General features: G+C 43.2%; 1 protein-coding gene across 1 annotated transcript in view; it reads right to left on the bottom strand.

Moving 5' to 3' along the window:
* The window catches only part of LOC138360311 (F-box DNA helicase 1-like), a 32,095-nt gene extending 15,665 nt beyond the window's left edge, over positions 1-16,430 (bottom strand). The window contains exons 1-8 of the mRNA XM_069320231.1: positions 16,293-16,430; positions 15,704-15,882; positions 11,427-11,590; positions 9,991-10,138; positions 7,176-7,296; positions 6,324-6,491; positions 5,143-5,336; positions 3,781-3,867 (exon numbers count right to left, since the gene is read on the bottom strand). Coding sequence (XP_069176332.1) covers positions 3,781-3,867; positions 5,143-5,336; positions 6,324-6,491; positions 7,176-7,296; positions 9,991-10,138; positions 11,427-11,590; positions 15,704-15,882; positions 16,293-16,430 — 1,199 coding nt within the window. The remainder of the gene's footprint in view (positions 1-3,780; positions 3,868-5,142; positions 5,337-6,323; positions 6,492-7,175; positions 7,297-9,990; positions 10,139-11,426; positions 11,591-15,703; positions 15,883-16,292) is intronic.
* Between the last annotated feature and the right edge of the window lie 4,718 nt (positions 16,431-21,148).

The following is a 21,148-nucleotide window of genomic DNA, read 5'->3' as shown; positions in this document are numbered from 1 at the left end:
ATGTAATATTATGATTGTGTAATAACCTAGTGGTGTAATAATATAGTGGCTTAATAGTTATATATAATTTATAATATTTTAAATAAAATCCTAGTGCTTTAAAAACCTAGCTGTGTAATAAACAAGTAATGAAATATACTAGTAGTGAGACAACCTTGTGGTGTAATAACCTAGTGGTGAAATACCCTAGTGGTCTAAAAACCGAGTTTAGTATTAACTTGGTTTTGTAATTCCCTAGTGGTATAATGCACTAGTTGGGTAATAACCCTAGTGGTGTAAGAACCTTGCGGAAAAATACCCAAGAGGTGTAATAAGCTAGTAGTGTAATAATCTTTTGGTGTAATAACCTTGTGGAGTAATAACATAATGGTGTAATATCCTAGTGGTGAAATAATCTAGTATTGTAATAATTTAGTGGAGTAATAACCTTGAGGTGTAATAACCAAATGGAGTAGTGGTGAAATAAGCTGGTGGTATAATAACCTAGATTAGTAATAACCTATTGGATTAATAACCTATTAATGTACTAACCTCGAAGTACAATAACCTAATTGAGTAGTAACCTAGTGGTGTAATAGCCAAGAGGTGTAGTAAGCTGGAAGTGTAATAACCTAGTGGCATAATAATTGGCGTAATAAGCTAGTTGTGTAATAGCATAGTGATGAAATAACCTAGTGGTTTAATAGCCAAGAGGTGTAGTAAGCTGGAAGTGTAATAACCTAGTGGCATAATAACCAATTGGCGTAATAAGCTAGTTGTGTAATAGCATAGTGATGAAATAACCTAGTGGTGTAAGAACCATGTAGAGTAATAGCCTAGTGGTGTAAGAACCATGTAGAGTAATAGCCTAGTGGTGTAAGAACCATGTAGAGTAATAGCCTAGTGGTGTAAGAACCATGTAGAGAAATAGCCTAGTGGAGTAAGAACCATGTAGAGTAATAACCTAGTGGTGTAAGAATCATGTAGAGTAATAACCTAGTGGTCACACACAGAGATCACACTAACGTGATGCATCAAATGAACAAATCCACAAGGGCAGTGACGAGGATTCGAACCTGCGTCTGGGAGCATCCCAGACACTGCCTTAATCGACTGAGCTACGACAGGGTAAAATGGGTTGAAACCGAAGTTGTACTGAACTTACTGGATCCCGTAGCCTTTCCGAGGCACAAACCAGGCTTTTACACAATCCCCCCCCCCCTGCACCCGAGCAGAATGGATTTGTTCAACCTAGTGGTGTAATAATCTATTGGTGTAAAATGCTGCTGGTGTAGTAACCTTGTGGTGTAATACCCTAGTGGTGTAATAATCTATTTGCTTAATAACCTAGTAGTTTAAAACCTACTTTTGTAATAAACCAGTGGTGAAATACGCTAGTGGTCTAAAAAACGAGTTTAGTATTATCTTGGTTTTGTGGTATAGTGGTATATATAGTATTATACCCTAGTGGTATAATACACTAGTTGTGTAAGGGTGAGAGGGTGTGTTAGCCGGAGCTCCTGTGTGTAGTTATATTATCATAGCAATATGGAAGTTATAGTGAGGGACCTGATGACTAGTTGGAGCCCTGAAGACAGAGTTGGACTCTTTACGGGAGGAGGTACTACAGCTGAAACGACAACAAGAAGAAACGAAGGAGACCAGTAGTAAAAAGATCTCGTCTTGGAAAGTTGTAAAGTTCAGGGGAAGAAGAAGACTTTGATAAAGCCGCCTACAGACACCCTAAGAACTTCTAATTCATTTGTCATATTGGAGGACGAGTGCTGTGGTGAGACTGCAGATCACGCGAAAGGGAAAGCAATGAAGCGCAGGCCCCCCAGAGAGTAAAGGAAGTACCTAAGCGAACTTTAGTTGTGGGAGATTCCCAGATATGATATTTGGATAGAACGTTTTGTGCTAAAGATTGTGAATATCAAATAAATGTATTAAAACTATTTCACAAAGATAGATATATTAGACGAGGAGGGGAGTAGCCATATATGTTAGGGACAATTTGAAATGTAGTCTCAAAGAAAGTTTTCAAAACTGAGCCACATACAGAAACTATTTGGATGGAATTAAACGAAAAAGCAAATAATATTATAATAGGAGTTATATATAGGCCACCAAATTTAGACAGAATGGAAGCAAAGCATCTATGGGATGAAATATCTAGAGCATCTATATCTAACAGTATTTATGTCATGGGTGACTAATTTTAGTGGAATAAACTGGTTAAACAAAACAGGGAATAATGAAGCAGAAGATTTTCTAGAATTAATTGACGATTACTTTCTTGCGCAACACATTAAGGAACCAACGCGGGGAAATAATATTTTAGATTTAGTGTAAACTAACAGGGAAACACAAATTAAGGACATCGAAATAGGGAGTGAGCTAGGGAACAGTGATCATGAAGAAATCAGGTTTAGCATTGAATGGAATATATCTGTAGGAGAAAATTCTGTTAGTGCCTGACTTTCGAAAAGCTGATTTCAATAGCCTAAGAAATTTTTTGGGTCAAATAGATTGGAAAGTCTTGGGAATAGGGTGTGGGCCTGTCTTGGAGCAAGACGTGAACCCAGCGATAGGTGACGTAAAATGGGTTTTCGATGTGGATTCAAAATATATAACCTATTTAAAAATATTCTAAGCAAAGCCCAGGAATGTAGTATACCATATAAATTGAATAGATCGAATACTAATAATCCAAAGTGGATAACAAAGGATCTGAGGAACCTTATAGGTAAAAAGAGAGCGTGGTACAAAAAGGATTAAGAATTGGGAAGTCAGTTTAGAACAGGAATTCGTACAACTGGTTAGAAATACTAAAAAAGAGATAAAGAAAGCAAAAAGAAACTTTGAAGTTCGCATAGCAGAGCAAGCGAAGACAAATCCTAAAGGGTTTTTCCAGCTATACCGGTTGTATAGCTGGTTTTTCCAGCTATACCGGTTGTATAGCTGGAAAGGGTTTTTCCAGCTATACATGTTGTGTGTCACTATTAAGCTGTACAAGCAGCTGTCATACATGCTGGACATGCAGTGTATCACAGTTAGGCCGTACAAGCAGCTGTTATTCATGCAGAACATACAGTGTCACTGTTAAGCCGTAAAAGCAGGTATCATACATGCTGGACATGCAGTGATTCCCTGCATGTATGACAGTAGATGTCATAAATGCAGGAAATGCAGTGTATAACTGTTAAGCTGTACATGCAGCTGCCATACATGCTCGACATGCAGTGTATCACTGCTAAGCCGTACAAGCAGGTGTCATAAGTGCAGGACATACAGTGTGTCACTGTTAAGCCGTACAAGCAGGTGTCATACAAACAGGACATACAGTGTGTCACTGTTAAGCCGTACAAGCAGCTATCATACATGCCGGACATGCAGTGTGTCACTGTGAAGCTGTCATACATGCAGTATATCGTTAAGCTGTATATGCAAGATATACAGTGTGCCACTATTAAGCTGTAATAGCAGCTGTCATTCATGTAGGACAAACAGTACGTGTGTCCCTATTAAGCTGTACAATCAGCTACTATACATACAGGAGAGGCAGTGTTTCACTCATAAGCTATACAGATAGCTGTCATACATACAGATAATTAATTCCAAGGGAGTTAAGTGTCCAATGACTTAAATGATCAACATGAAACATAATATTATACCAGACTTTCACACATCAATTCTCTAATGTTTGTGATGACATTTAAATTAGACATTGAGAAAATAATGTAGTAATTTAGTGACCATATTTCAACACATCCTACTGTTCATTGCCTTTGCTGGTCTTACCTGGTTTTTGACTGGTTACATAAGTCGATGAACTTAGATATATCAATCAGACCAAATGTGTCCTCCAATTTATTAATTGACGAAAACCTGAAAAACAAAAGAACAAAACATTATTGAATAATAATTTCTTCCAAACCAACCATAAAGATTTGTTGCTCTTTTGAAATCCCTAATCCAAACACTGAAATGTCAGATTTCTTGAAATATTAAGATGTATTTGTTTTGTCCATCACATTGATGAAGACTGGTGCGGGCGAATAGTTTCCTCATGAACCTGGAGAACAGCAGGAAGTTGCTTTAGTACAACTGCCATCAACTGTAGATCAGTCAGGTTCGTATATGACTATTACATTTCCAAGGCCAAGAAGAGAGACGGAGTTAAGATCAAGCACGCGACAACAACACTGCCAAGTGTGAGGTTCAGATAATCTTACACCAGCACCAGAGCTTTAGTTTGAGGCTCTAGTGTGCGTGTAGCCACCAGGCAGCCCTATAGTGTGAGTGAAGCTGCCAGGCAGCCCTATAGTGTGAGCGTAACCACCAGGCAGCCCTATAGTGTGAGTGTAACCACCAGGCATCCCTGTAATGTGAGTGTAGCCGCCAGGCAGCCCTATAGTGTGGGTGTAGCCACCAGGCAGCCCTATAGTATGAGTGCAGCAACCAGGCAGCCCTGTAATGTGAGTGTAGCCACCAGGCAGCCCAATAGTGTGATTGTAACCACCAGGCAGTCCTGTAATGTGAGTGTAGCCACCCGGCAGCCCTGTAATGTGAGTGTGGCCACCAGGCAGCCCTGTAGTGTGAGTGTGGCCACCAGGCAGCCCTGCAGTGAGAGTGTAGCCAACAGGCAGCACTATAGTGTGAGTTTAGCCACCAGGTAGCCCTATAGTGTGAGTGTAGCCACCAGGCAGCCCTATAGTGTGAGTGTAACCACCAGGCAGCCCTATAGTGTGAGTGTAGCTACCAGGCAGCCCCTATAGTGTGAGTGTAGCTACCAGGCAGCACTATAGTGTGAGTGTAGCCACCAGGCAGCACTATAGTGTGAGTGTAGCCGCCAGGCTGCCCTATAGTGTAAGTGTAGCCACCAGGCAGCCCAATACTGTGCGTGTAGCCACCAGGCAGCCCTATAGTGTGAGTGTAACCACCAGGCAGCCCTATAATGTGCGCATAGCCACCAGGCAGCCCTGTAGTGTGAGTGTAGCCACCAGGCTGCCTTGTAATGTGAGTAGCCACCAGGCACCCTGTAGTGTGAATGTAGCCACCACACAGCCCTGTAGTGTGATTGTAGCCACCATGCACCCTGTAGTGTGAATGTAGCCACCGGATAGCCAAATAGTATGATTGTAACCAGCATGCTCAACTTACTTTGTTCCAATTTGTGCTAAAGCCATAGACTGAGCAGTGTTCACCGTAACATTGATGGGGAATGTTTGTGAACATTGTTCTTCGAGTGACTTAGTGGGGACAAGCAGGAGAAACCTTGTGTGTGGTCGCTCTTGGCACAACCTCCGCAGGGTTGTAGTCTTGCCTGCTCCTGCAAAGGCGTCGATCTTCACAACCTGGACAATAATTATAACATTATTCACAAACTGGACAACCATCTTTAATGTCATTGACAATTAGCATATCTATTATTCTAGGTGTCAGACCCTAGACAACAAATTAAAAATATAATTCATAACCTGAACCACCAGTTATAACATAATTCACAGCCTTACAACAATTATAACATCCTCAAAGTTCAGGCAATTATTATATCATCATTCACAACCTTGACAACAATAATACAATCATTCACAACATGGACGGGAAATATAACATCCATTGAAACCTGGACAACAATTATGACATCATTCACAACATGACAATTATTTTAGCATCATTCACAACCTGACAACAATTATCTGCTTGATTATAATATTACCTGCTTGCAGGCGATGAGTCAATAACGTGGCTGAAGTATGTTGACCAGACCACACACTAGAAGTTGAAGGGACGACGACGTTTCGGTCCGTCCTGGACCATTCTCAATCGACTTGAGAATGGTCCAGGACGGACCGAAACGTCGTCGTCCCTTCAACTTCTAGTGTGTGGTCTGGTCAACATTACCTGCTTGAATTATATCATTCTTCACAATCTGGACAACAATTATAACATTCTTCTCAACCCGGTACTGTAAAACCCGGTGTTTACTGTAAGTACACACGTAGTGACGTTACTTATATGACTGTCTTCTGTAAGTTCACAAGTAGTAACGTTACTTATATGACCGACAGTAAAAACACACATTGCGAAGTTACTTACATGACTAGCTGTAGGAACACTCATTGCGAAGTTACTTACATGAATGGATCTAAGTACACACGGAATGATGCTACTTACTTGAATGGCTTTTGTAAGTGCACACGTAGTGACGTTACTTACATGACTGGCTGTAAGTACATATATTATGGCGTTACTTACATGACTGTCTTCAGTAAGTACACACACATTGTTACGTTACTTACATTACTGGCAGAAAGTGCAAACTAAAGGACGTTACTTACATGATTAGCTTTTATTTTATGATTGATGATTCTTAGTTGTTCTTGAGTAAGATGAAGAGTCTCGCTGTGGATGACCTTCTGTGTTCTATGTTGACCTGACGCCACCTGCTGCCGCTGTTGACCCACAGACACCTGCTGCAGCTGTTGACCCAACGCCACCTGCTGCCGCTGTTGACCCACAGACACCTGCTGCCGCTGTTGACCCACAGACACCCGCTGCCGCTGTTGACCCACAGACACCTGCTGCCCCTGTTGACCCACAGACACCTGCTGCCACTGTTGACCCACATACACCTGCTGCCCCTGTTGACCCTCAGACACCTGCTGCCACTGTTGACCCTCAGACACCTGCTGCCGCTGTTGACCCTCAGACACCTGCTGCCACTGTTGACCCACAGACACCTGCTGCCGCTGTTGACCCTCAGACACCTGCCGCTGTTGACCCACAGACACCTGCTGCCGCTGTTGACCCACAGACACCTGCTGCCACTGTTGACCCACAGACACCTGCTGCCGCTGTTGACCCTCAGACACCCGCTGCCGCTTTTGACCCACAGGCACCTGCTGCTGCTGTTGACCCACAGACACCTGCTGGAGCTGTTGACCCACAGACACCTGCTGCCGCTGTTGATCCTCTGACACCTGCTGCTGCTGTTGACCCTCAGACACCTGCTGCCTCTGTTGACCCACAGGCACCTGCTGGAACTGTTGGCCCACAGACACCTGCTGGAGCTGGTGACCCTCAGACACCTGCTGCAGCTGTTGACCCACAGACACCTGCTGCAGCTGTTGACCCACAGGCACCTGCTGGAGCAGGTGACCCTCAGACACCTGCTGCCACTGTTGACCCACAGACACCTGCTGCAGCTGTTGACCCCCAATCACCTGCTGTAGGTCTTCGTGATAATTTATTCCTGCAGTTCTCCATCTGTTCTCATACAGGTGTAGTGTATAATTCACCATGTAGTAGTACCTGTCAGTAAATCATAGAAGTAGTATATAATACACCATGTGGTAGTTCCTCTAAGATTATCATAGAGAAATTGTATAATACAACAGGTTGAAGTAGCTCTAAGGTTATCATAGTGAAAGAGAATAATACACCTGGTGGTGGAACCTGTATGGCTTTTCATAGTGGTAGTGCATAATGCACTAGGTGGTAGTACTTGTAATGTTATCAAAGAGGTAGTGTATAATACACCATACAGAAGTTAGTACCTGTAAGGCTATCATAGCGGTAGCGTCTAATACACTAGGTTGTAGTACCTGTAAGTTATCATAGAGGTAGAGTTTAATACTCCAGGTGGTGGTACTTATCGGAAAAACAACCCCATTTATTAACTTTCAATACATTTGACAAATATTCTTCCTGTTTATTTACTACTAACAAGATAACTCAAAGAAAACGAGATTGCCATGGATTTTTCCCTCAGAAGAACACGAGGAAATCATTGCAATATGTCTCCATTAGCCTCACCAGCTAATAATATCGTGAATTCTTCTTAAAACATCAGTCTCTGGACTGTAAACATCATAAAAATATTTCCCTTGAACGAACTTAAATTAACTATAATTACTAAAATTGATTAATTATTAACCCTCTTTCTACTTCTTGATAAAACACCATCTGATGTTCACACCAATGTGGAAGACTCACTGCTATGACGCTACTTGTTACAAAAGTCCCTAGACTCTACTTTGTCGGACACTCAACCTGTTAGAACTGTCCCAAGTCCGGACCTGTTACAACTTATTCCATCTGTTACGTCAGATTTCTGTGACGCTCAACTTGACACGTCAGGTCGTTCTGATGTTACACTCTGTACGTCAGGTCGTTCTGATGTTACACTCTGTACGTCAGGTAACTGACGCTACACTTCGTACGTCTGGTTATTTTGACGCAACACTTGGTACATCAGGTATATGTGACGCTACACTTCGAACTTGAGGTCACTTTGACGCTACACTTGGTACGTCAGATCATTTTGACGCAACAATTGGTACGTCAGGTCATTGTGACGCAACAATTAGTACGTTAGGTCATTGTGACGCAACACTTGGTACGTCAGGTCATTGTGACACTACATTGGTACATAAGGCCATTGTGACGCTACACATGGTACGTCAGGTCACTGACGCTACACTTGGTACGTCATGTCATTGTGACACTACACTTGGTACGTCATGTCATTGTGACACTACACTTGGTACGTCAGGTCATTGTGACACTACACTTGGTACGTCAGGTCACTGTGACGCTACACTTGGTACGTCATGTCATAGTGACACTACACTTGGTACGTCAGGTCATTGTGACACTACACTTGGTACGTCAGGTCATTGTGACACTACACTTGGTACGTCAGGTCATTGTGACACTACGCTTGGTACGTCAGGTCATTGTGACATTACATTGGTACGTCAGGTCACTGTGACGCTACACTTCGAACGTCAGGTAACTGTGACGCTACACTTGGTACGTCAGGTCAATGTGACGCAACACCTGGAACGTCAGGTCATTGTGAAACGACAATTTGTCAGGTAACTGTGACGCTACACTGGGTGCATCAGGTCACTCTGACACCTGACGTTGTGTGATAGGTCATTGGTTCGTCAGGTCACTGTGACGCTACTCTTCGTACGTCAGATTACTGTGACACTACACATTGTACTTCAGGTTTCTTTGACACTAACCAAGTACGCAGATCTACCCAGTGCCCAGATCATCCCGGTTCCCAGACTAACCCAGTGACCAGATCAACACAGTGCTCAGATCATCCCGGTTCCCAGTCTAACTCAGTACCCAGATCAACACAGTGCTCAGATCATCCTGGTTTCCAGACTAACCCAATGCTAAGACAACCCAGTGCCAAGACAATCCAGTGCCAAGATCAACCCAAGACCCCAGATCAGCCCAGTGCCCAGATCAACCCAGTGCTCAGAGTAACTCAATGCCCATATCAACCCATTGCTCATATCAACCCAATTCCGATATCAACCTAGTACCCAAATTAGCCCAGTTCCCTAATCAAACCAGCACCTAGATCAACCTGGTGCCCGGATCGATCAAGTGCCCAGATCAACCTGGTACCCGGATCAACCAAGTGCTTGGTAAGACGGGCATCATTAATCTAATGTCGATACATCCGTGCTGGATCCCACCCTATGTCAACACAACCTGGAAACATGCCTGGGAATTGAATATTTTACGTCATTAATATAGTGCCAGAGTTTCCACCAACTTGATGGTGGTGACAATGGGAGCCGACCACTTTATAGTTAGATAATAAAGCAGACCCAATCCGACTGTGTTGGACAAATACACCTCGGTAATCACTTTACAAAACTGGGTGAGGCTATGCAAGCGTATTGCCTTTGACATTGGACAGACATCTCTCTTTTTTGTATTTTGATTACAAAGGTCACATAATAGTGGAATTACAGAGACTCTTCTGGTCCCATACCACCAAGTTCGTGAGGGTCACCTTGCTATCCGACATTCTTTTAAAGGGGCAATTCGACAAACCTCATTGCATCTATATAACGTTTCTTATATATTATCCAGATGAGATTACTATTGTTGCTACTATTGTGATCATTTATACTTTTTATCGTGAAACTTCTCACCACAAGAATGACCCGAACATAATAATAATAGTTAACTCACCTTGTTGGAAAACAGAAGTGATCTGTGCAGTAAATCAGAAGGGAAGCTAAGCAGTAGAAGGCCTCTGTGACATCAACATAAGTGAGGGGAGAGTGAGAGTGAAGCAGCAGGTGGACCGCCCCCTCCACGTCCCACACGTCCTCCGACACTGCCAACATCAAATCATTGCTAATACACTTCCCTCACATTATACGGAATAGGTGAATTATGGAGTATATTTCCTTGTCGATATTCAATTACCATTTCCACCTGTATAACATTTATTGTTGCTTATCAGCAAGGATGAGTAAACAGCCTGGCTGTGGAAAGTATTGGCTATCTAAAAACAATAAAAAAAGGCATCTTCCTACTTGGCCCATACGTGACACCTATTTATACTCAACCTAACTCAGTTCGATACATACAGAAATCACTATTCCGTGATATATCAAATGAATAAATTTGATCATAATTATAATGGGTACCACAATCCACAATCAAGGTAAGGATAACACGATCAATGGGATGAGAACGCGAGCTAAGGGCAGGAGAACACGATCAAGGGGAGGGGAACACGATCTATGGGATTAAAACACGAGCTAGGGGGTGAAGACCAAGAGGAAATGGAGGAAAGCCGGATCAAGAGAAGGAGAACAGGATCGGATCAAAGGGAACTTTGGCAATGAGAGGTGAACAAGAGCAAGAGGAAGAGTACAGTATCAGTGGGACGAGAACCGGAAGAAGAGGAGGAGAACTGCAGAAAGGAAAGGCGAACTGGAGAATGGGGAGGAGAACAGAAGCAAGGGGAGGAAAACAGATGCAAGGGAAATAGAACAGAAACGGAACAACTAGAACTGGGGCAACGGGAGGAGAACAAGAGGAAATGTAGGAAATCCGGAGCCAGGGAAGGAGAACAGGATCAGGACAACGAGAAGGTGAGCTGAGAGGAGGGCAATGAGAGATGAACAAGAGCAAAGGAGGAGAACAGTATTAGTACGAGAACGGGAGAAAGAAAAGGACAACAGAAGAAAGGAGAGGAGAACAGAAGCTAAGGGAGGAAATCAGAAGCAAGGGAAGGAGAACGGAAGCAATGGATATTGAACAGAACAGCTAAAACAGAAAAAATGGGAGTGGAACAGGAACAGGTGGAGTATAGCAATAGCATAGGAGAAGAATAACAGTTGGAGGAGAACAGAAGGGAAGGAGAGCAGGACATAGTGGGAGGGAGAACAGAAGGAAGGGAAGGAGAACAGGAGAAAGGGGAGAAAAACATGAGCAATTGAAGGTGAACACGAGCTATGGAAGAACAGGATAAAAGTGAGGAGAACACGAACAACTAGAGGAGAACTGCAGACTTGGGAAGGAGGAGGAAAGAGAACAGGACCAATTGGAGGAGAACAGGAGCGAGGCAGGAAAATAAATACAATGAGAGGAGAACATGAGCATGGAACACCTACGGAACACAATGAGGGTAGCGACGTGCCATAGGTTGAAGGGTCTGGGCATGAGCGCCTCCTCCATGTTCTCCAGAGTATCACTTGCCAAGGTGTACAGTCTGTGTCTCTCAAGGACCAACTTGGTGGCTGCTCCAGCTCCTGGCCCCTGCCTGCTTCCCATCATCCTGCAATATTCACAATACTGTTAGTGATCCTTTACCCTTTCTTCTGGCACCTGCCTGCTGCCCGTCATCCTCCAATATCCACAACAAGGTTAGTGATGCTCTATCATGCTGCTAATGTTGTCTCTTACATCTACATCTGTTACATCTAGAAAGGGCAGCTTCCCAGCATTCTCCCTCTCCTACATGAAACTCAACACAGAATTCTGCTCGAAAGCCTCCTTCAGCTGCTGCAGACCTCTGACATCAGGTTCCTGCATTGAATGAAGGAGGCATTCGAGAAGAATTCTGTATTGAGTTTCACGTACGAGATGGAGTATCATGGGACGCTACCCTTCCTAGATGTAACAGCCATGGAAATGAGAACAGGCTTCCACACTGCAGTCTACACTAAGGAAACTAACAGAAATGTTCCTCAGTGCCAATAGTGACTGCCCAGACAGATACAAGAGAAGTGTTGTCAATGATTACTTCGACTGTGCTCTCAGCCACAGCTCAAGATGGAAGGTGAAGTCGATGAAGAACTCTGTAGGGTAAGGCAGGTCCTAGTCAACAATGGCTACTCTAACGGTTTTGCTGAAGACGTCATAAAAAGAAAAGTGAAACACCATGCAACCTCTGAAGAGTCAAACACAACACTTGTACCACCTATTAGACTATTTTACAGGAACTTCTTTTCGAAGGCTCATAAAACAGAGGAAAGAGTCCTGAGAGTTATTTTTGATAGGAACGTTAGCCCAACAAACAAAAATAAGAAAATACAATTGATAATTTACTATAAAACCAAAAAAACACCCAATCCCACTCATATACATGTCCAACCCGCGCTTGAAACATTCGAGGGACCCCACCTCCACCACGTTACACGGTAATTGGTTCCACAAATCAACAACCCTGTTACCGAACCAGTATTTACCCAAGTCTTTCCTAAATCTAAATTTATCCAATTAATACCCATTGTTTCGTGTTCTGTCTTGTGTTGATACTTTTAATAGCCCATTAATATCCCCTTTGTTGTGTCCATTCATCCACTTGTAAACCTCTATTATGTCACCCCTAACTCTTCGCCTTTCCAGTAATTGCAACTTAAGCTTTGTTAATCTTTCTTCATATGAAAGATTTCTAATTTGGGGAATTAACTTAGTCATCCTACGCTGGACACGTTCAAGTGAATTTATATCCATTCTATAGTACGGCGACCAAAACTGAGTTCCATAATCTAAATGGGGCCTAACCAGAGCAAGATATAACTGAAGAACCTCACCAAAGGATCTATCCTTTCCCTAATCTTTATTTGATATAACTGATAAAACCCTGTAGGATTTGTTTTTGCGTGCCCTGCAATACGAACTTCATGGTCTCTTTTTGCCATTCTTATCTCTATTTAAACTTTTCTAACCAATGGAATGAATTCTTGTTCTAAACTGCCTTCTCTATTTTAAGTCCTTTTGTAACAAGCTCTCTTTCTTCCTGTAAGGTTCTTCAGGTCATTTACTATCCATTTCGGGTCATTATTATTCGATCTATTGAATTTGTATTGTGTACTACGTTCCTGTGCTTTCTTATAATATTTGTATGCAAGTTATAATTTGATTCCACATCGAAATTCCCTTTTAACATCACCCATTGCAATGTTCACCTCTCGCTCCAGGACCAGCCCAATAGATTTTTCAATCTATTTCATCCAAAAAATTCCTAAGGCCATTTAAGTAAGCTTTGTGGAATTCTTATAAGGATAGTTTTAAGAAGCCGCATCCTACTGCCAGTCTGGAATTTTATATAGGTAGCATGATTAAAGTGGATGATTCTAAGGGATATCAATTAGGTATTTATTCAATAATCGGAGAGACGTTGGTGTGTGTGCGTGTGTATTCATCTAGTTTCACCTAGTTTTGCTTGCGGGGATTGAGCTCTGCTCTTTCGGCCCGCCTCTCAACTGTCAATAAACTGTTTCCACTAATTTCTTTTTCATTCTTTTTTCCACACCACACACACGCAGCCCAGGAAGCAGCCCGTGACAGCTGACTAACTCCCAGGTACCTATTTACTGCTAGGTAACAGGGGCACAGGGCGAAAGAGCATTGTGCTTTTTTCTTGCTTCTTGTGGAGAGGCCTTCTGCAGTTTATTTAAATTTTTAGTGTCAGTTAATGACTGACTTGACATAAGGAGGGGGGGGGGAATAAATATGTTTCAGGTTTAACTAATCTATAAGTAGGTATTTGGTATAAACAAGCAATCTTTGAAAATGGTAATACACATGCGATCACTGAAAATATGATTTAATTATAAATAATTGAAAATGGGTATAAATAAATAATCAATGGAAATGGGATTTATAATAAATATTTATTATAAATCCCATTTTCATTGATTTTCCTTACATTTTCAAAAACTGGACTATTTGAAAGATGATTAAAACTGGCTGATTATGTCACTCATCTAAAATTAGGGATGACTGAAACCGCGCATCACCGAGGTAACTAAAAATGCCCTGTGTTACAACTGTGCATTGTAGGGGTAACTAAAAAGGGCCCGGACTATGACCGTGTGTCACCACGTAACTTAAAACGACCCAGACTACAATCCTGCCATGAGAAAGCTAAAATGAACTGTTATAGTCTTGGTATCCACTACTGTTATCTTGGCACTACTTTGTATCATGACACTACTTATACAGTCTTTCATGGTATTATCCTACTTGATGACACTGGTGATATAGTCTCTCATGGTGTTATCTCACCTGCTGGAACTGGTGATTCAGTCTATCATGGTGTTATCTTGTTAGGGCCCTCTCGGGACGCAACGGGGTCCTTACTCTGATGTTGTTAGAGGAAGATATATGTATCCGTTCCCAAGCCAGTATTGGCTATCAAGGGATGAGATCCGTGACGCAAGTAACTTAAAGGGAGTAGGGAAAGAAAGCTAAGAACTTAATATTATAATTAGTACCATCACCATTTAAATATATAAAATAAAAGAGTGCACAAGGGGGAGGGGTATTAACACTTAACAAGGGGATTATGCACAATCTAGTCTTCTGCTGAAGACTCTTGATCAAGAAGCTAGGTGCTGAGTCCGCGGTGCTTTCTTCGTGGCCTCAAGACGTGTCCTCTGAGAACGCCGAGCCTACCCTGGCCACAGGTCAGCCACAACACAGGTCCACTGGGGGCACCATCGTGGAGGCCGTCAACCACACGTCCAGCAGGTCTGCTGGCAGGTACTGAGCCACCAAGGCTGGTACGGCCACTCCACGAACGACAAAAGGGGTACGCCCTAGACAGGAGTCTCGTGTGATATCATCAATCACCCTCCTGTCCTTAATACCCCAGTGGATTATCGTCTCCAACCGTCGGTCCCGGGTAAATCCTTTCACTGCCACTCCACTGGCAGGCTTAACACACCACAGTGTTCTTCCGGGGGGACGACGTCACAACAGCTGCAGCAAACTTCACAGTATGGAGACTGGCTGCCTCGGGTAGACTGACTCCACCTTCAACACAGTGGTCCCAGGTCGGCTCTGTAAGCAGACACGTCATCAATAACAGGGACACTAAAACACCACACTTACAGCCTCAGACACAAACACCTGACGTATCCAGTCCATAGATGGCGCTGTCGTCGGAGCACCACCTCACCAGAGGTCAGGAGCGGCGGTGTTGAGCGCTGAACCAGACTGGAAACTGGTCCTCGAGGCCAGTACACGCTGTCCTCACTAGGTGTCGTCGTTCGTTTGGCGGGGGTTTCGGGAGCTGACCCACAGATGGCGTGTTTGTCACTGCTCCAGGCTCGGACGCTGGATCCGGGTTCGTAACATATCTAAACTGATAACACAGGTGATATAGTCTCACATGCTGTTATTTTACCTGATGAAATTGGGAATACAACTTCTCGTGATGTTATCTTACCTGATGACACTAGGGATACAGTTTCTCATGGTGTTATTTTAACTGATAACACTGGTGATACAGTCTATCATGGTGTTATCTTACCTTATGACACTGGTAATACAGTCTCTCATGGTGTTATCCTACCTGATGACACTTGGGATTCAGTCTCTCGTGGTGATATATTACCTGATGATACTGGTGATACAGTCTATCGTTGTGTTATCTTACCTGATGACACTGGGGATACAGTCTCTCACGGAAGTAAAACCGTGGCGCTGACAGTGGGTAGACATGATGTGAGTGGTTGGCACCATGTCACTCCTGCAAGTGTGGAAGAGCGGTAAGCTGGATGGTACTCTCCATGGCGCCAGTTTCTGTCTATGGTGAATTTTTCTCCAGGGGATAAACTGAAATAGTTCAATAGAGAATTAAGACAAACGAATTAACAGTATGACATTATGTAATTACATAACAGTACGTACATTACGTATGTACATTAATGTATCAGTACGAACATTACATTAATTACGAAAATTTCACATTCTGAATGCAGCAATTTTCCATACTTACATATAATTTCGAAATTCATTTCCTACATAACATGAAAACTTCAATGCACAATTTATGTAATATTTAATTCAGTGTTGTATTACTCACTGTAGGTTTATATTACTTACCACTATAATGTATTACTCAGTGAACGATTATATATATCAACATTATGTTTTATTACTAACTGAAGGGTTGAATTACTCACTGCAGGGTTCTACTACTCACTGCAGGGTTGCATTACTCACTGTAGGGTTGCATTACTCACCGCAGGGTTAAGTATAACTGTGTACCAGTAGCGGCAGACAGTTGCATCGACAGTCAACAGATGTACTATAGGCACATGTGCGAACACCAGCTCCAGCACCTCTGTGGGCAGGCTGAAATACACAACTTCTGAACACATCCTGCAATAGTTATATGTTTACCGTTTCTGAACACATCCTGCAATAGTTACATGTTCATTACTTTGGAACACATCTGGCAAGATTACATACTGCATCACAAACACTTACCCAGAGGTAGCAAAAACTACTACAACATGTATATTGACAGATACATGACAAAAGAGGAACAGATAGCCCACAGGCGAGGAAACCTCCACGATACAACTCTTCCCATTTGAGCGTCAGACCAAATCAGCCCTCCCTCCTCCTTCTTATCTCCCCAACACCTCCCCTGACACCATCGCATTCAAATCCATCTGCTTCATCCCACATTCCAAGGGTCTCCTCATCCCCTCAACCCCCAAAACTCTCCCAGCCCTCATCCTCTCAACCCCCAAAACCTGCCCAGCCATCACCCCTCCTCATTCCTTCTCCTGCCATGTGACCCCCCTACCCTTGCGAGAGGGGGGGGGCACATGGTCCCCCCTTGGGGGATGGGGGGACCCTACACCTCTTCCTCCATTTCCCTTTTCCCTCCCTTCTTCCCTAATGACCACTCCTACCCTGAGTTCCCCCTGACTAATAACACCTCCCCCCCTCTCTCACTATCTATGCTCCATCCGCCCCTCTCCCCCCCCCCTACCCCCTCTATCCTTCTCCCCCTAACCTCTCAACCTCTATCTGACTCTCAACCCCTCTATATGCCTCTCAGACCCTTCCTAATCTTCAGACCCAGTATTCCCTTCCTACTCCAAACCTACCTAACCAGGCCCTACCCCCAGACCTTCCTACCTACCTCCCTAGATGCCCAGCCCCCATTCGCCCCCCAAGCACCCCCCTCAGACCCCCATTCACCCCCCAGATACTTCTCGGATCCCCCCAGCCCACATTCACCCCCCCCCCCCAAACACCCCTCCAGTAACGCCAGGCGATGATGATGAAGATTAAGCCACCCAAAAGGATGCACGGGCATGAATAGCCCGTAAGTGGTGGCCCTTTTAAGCCATTACCAGTATCAAGAGCTGATACTGGAGATCTGTGGAGGTGCGAATGCACCCTGCATGATGGGAGATGTCTCCCTTGTGAATGTGTTAAGATGAAGATGAAGCCACCCAATAGGTGGCATGGGCATGAATTGGTAAGTGGTGGCCCTTTTGAGCCATCACCAGTATCAAGAGCTGATACTGGAGATCTGTGGAGGTGCAAGTGCACTCTGCGTGACGGGAGATGTCTCCCATGAATGTGTCCAAGATGACGATTAAACCATCCAAAAGGTGGCACGGGCATGAATAGCCCGTAAGTGGTGGCCCTTTTGAACCATTACCAGTATCAAGAGCTGATACTGGAGATCTGTGGAGGCGCGACTGCACCCTGCGTGACGGGAGATGTCTCCCAGGAGCACCAACACGATTGATTGATTGATAAAGATTAAGCCTATTACATAGGCATATTATATATATTAACCAGTATTAAAAAGACCTCGTCTTGGCAAGTTGTAAAGGACAGAGGTCTTAAGAAGACCTTGGCAAAACCGACACCTAATAGCCTAAGGACTTCTGACTTCTCCTCCTTGAACTACAGGTTCAAGGAGGAGAAGTTAGAAGTCCTTAGGCAAAGGCAAAGCAACGAGGAGCATTGAAGCGCAGGTAAACTAACGTTCCTGATTGGAACGAAGCGAACTTTGGTTGTGGGAGATTCCCAGGTGAGGTATTTAGACAGAACGTTTTGTGCCAGAGATAAGGGGAACAGGATAAGGATTTGCTATCCGGGAGCTGGTATTGGTGATATTGTTGGAAACATGAAAGATATCATGACAGGAAATGGGAACAAACCCATTATTTGTATTAGTGCAGGGGGTAATGATGTTGGGCGAGTTAGAAGTGAGGAACTAATAACAAGTCACTTGAACTCCAAACCTTTCCATATATCCTAAAAAGAGCGAGAGTAACCCCTGTACACAAATGTGGTGATCTTACAGATGTTAACAACTACAGACCTATATCAATCCTGCCTAACTTGTCACACATTTTTGAAAAACTAATCTACAAGCAGCTTTACTCTTATCTAGCCAAACACAATATACTTAGCCAATATGGCAATCCATCACTCTTTGTAAAATCTCTTGTATGTACCTTACCTAAACAAATATTTGATTTGATTGATCTGAATACAGATTCAAAGGAACAATAGAATTAGGAGCAAGGGAGGAATCCCGATCATATGTGGCATTCTTCCAAGAAAGGGAGTGGGAAATGAATGGATGTCGAGGGCACTTGATGTCAATTGCAGGCTGGAAAGATATTGCAAATCTAATGGAATATCTTTTATAGACAACTGGGAACACTTCTATGGAAGAAATGACATGTATGCTCTGGATGGGGTGCATCTATCGAGGGCTACCAAACATTTGATTTGATTGATTTGAATACAGAGATTCAAAACAATAATAGAAATAGTTAGGAGCAAGGGAGGAATCCCGATCATATGTGGCATTCTTCCAAGAAAGGGAGTGGGAAATGAATGGATGTCGAGGGCACTTCGTGTTTTTTGCAGGCTGGAAAGATATTGCAAATCTAATGCAATATCTTTCATAGACAACTGGGAACACTTCTTTGGAAGAAATGATATGTATGCTCGGGATGGGGTGCATCTATCAAGGGCTGGGGTTGTTGCTGTTGCGAACTCGTTGGAACCAGTGGTTAGAGGTGTTTGTTTGGGTTTAAACTGTTAGTAGATAGTGGTATGGGAATTGATTTGGAGGAAGGAGATAATAAAAGTATATGTTTGGGGGAGAAAGGAATTGGCAAAATGATCATTGAAATTGAAGGGCCTCAAAATAACAATTCACTTAGGGTATATTACACTAACAGTAGAAGTCTAAGAAATAAAATAAACGAATTAAATGCTCTTGTCTGCACAGAAAAAAATAGATATTATCATGCTTACCGAAACATGGATGAATGTACAGGCGATGAGTCACAATAACGTGGCTGAAGTATGTTGACCAATCGGAGTATGATTGATCGGCTGAAGTATGTTGACCAGATCACACACTAGAAGTTGAAGGGACGACGACAGGCAATAAATAGGCAAGAGAGAGCTGAGGAGGGAAGTAAGGTGTAGGGGATAGTAGTAATAATGAGAACTGCAGAGGGCCTATTGGCCCTTACGAGGCAGCTCCTATTATAAGCACCGAATGAGAAGGAGATAGTAATAGGAAAAAGAAGAGGATAGCAAGACAGGAGAAGACAATGAACAGAAAAAGGGGAGAAGAGAGAAAGAAAAGGAAAGAGAAAGAAAGATAAATGGAAGGGGTAAGCTTATGTTAAGTCACGTTTGTTAGAAAGATTAGAGCATTTGAGTATATACTGTGAAAGGGAAGAGTCCACAGCAACAAAGCCAGGACTCAAGTTCATGTTGGGTACATTGTGTATCAGAGCCGATTCTACAAGACGGCGTCTGTGTATAGTAGAAAAGTTAATTTTAAAATATTATTTTCCCGCGTTTGTTCCTTAATGTGTTGCGTAAGAATGCAATCGTCAATTAATTCTAGAAAATCTTCTGCTTCATTATTCCCTGTTTTGTTCAATCAGTTTATTCCACTAAAATTAAAGTTACCCATGACATAAATATTGTTAGAAATATCTAGATGCTCTAGATATTTCATCCCATAGATGATTTGCTTCCATTTTGTCTAAATTTGGTGGCCTATATAAGAACATAAGAACAAAGGTAACTGCAGAAGGCCTATTGGCCCATACGAGGCAGCTCCTATCTATAACCACCAAATCCCACTCATATACATGTTCAACCCGCGCTTGAAACAATCGAGGGACCCCACCTCCACCACGTTACGCGGTAATTAGTTCCACAAATCAACAACCCTGTTACTGAACCAGTATTTACCCAGGTCGTTCCTAAATGATTGATTGATTGATGAAGATTAAGCCACCCAAAAGGTGGCACGGGCATGAATAGCCCGTAAGTGGTGGCCCTTTTGAGCCATTACCAGTATCAAGAGCTGATACTGGAGATCTGTGGAGGCGCGAATGCACCCTGCATGACGGGAGATGTCTCCCTTGTGAATGTGTTAAGATGAGATGAAGCCACCCAAAAGGTGGCACGGGCATGAATAGCCCGTAAGTGGTGGCCCCTTCGAGCCACCACCAGTATCAAGAGCTGATACTGGAGATCTGTGGAGGCGCGAATGCACCCTGCATGACGGGAGATGTCTCCTTTGTGAATGTGTTAAGATGAAGATGAAGCCACCCAAGAGGTGGCACGGGCATGAATAGCCTGTAAGTGGTGGCCCTTTTGAGCCATTACCAGTATCAAGAGCTGATACTGGATATCTGTGGAGGTGCGACTGCACCCTGCGTGACGGGAGATGTCTCCTGTGGTTCCTAAATCTAAACTTATCCAATTTATACCCATTGTTTCGTGTTCTGTCTTGAGTTGATACTTTTAATACCCTATTAATATCCCCTTTGTTATGTCCATTCATTCACTTGTAAACTTCTATCATGTCACTCCTAACTCTTCGTCTTTCCAGTGAATGCAATTTAAGCTTTATTAATCTTTCTTCATATGAAAGACTTCTAATAATTGGTTCCACGAATCAACAACCTTGTTACCGAACCAGTATTTGCCCAAGTCTTTCCTATATTGGGCCACCAGCATCTATCGAGAGCTAGGGTTGTTGCTGTTGCGAACTCGCTAGAAGAAGTGGTTAGAGGTG

The sequence above is a fragment of the Procambarus clarkii genome, chromosome 8 (genome assembly GCF_040958095.1).
Source record: "Procambarus clarkii isolate CNS0578487 chromosome 8, FALCON_Pclarkii_2.0, whole genome shotgun sequence".
Taxonomy (NCBI): domain Eukaryota; kingdom Metazoa; phylum Arthropoda; class Malacostraca; order Decapoda; family Cambaridae; genus Procambarus; species Procambarus clarkii.
This window is presented reverse-complemented; position numbering and strand designations above follow the sequence as displayed.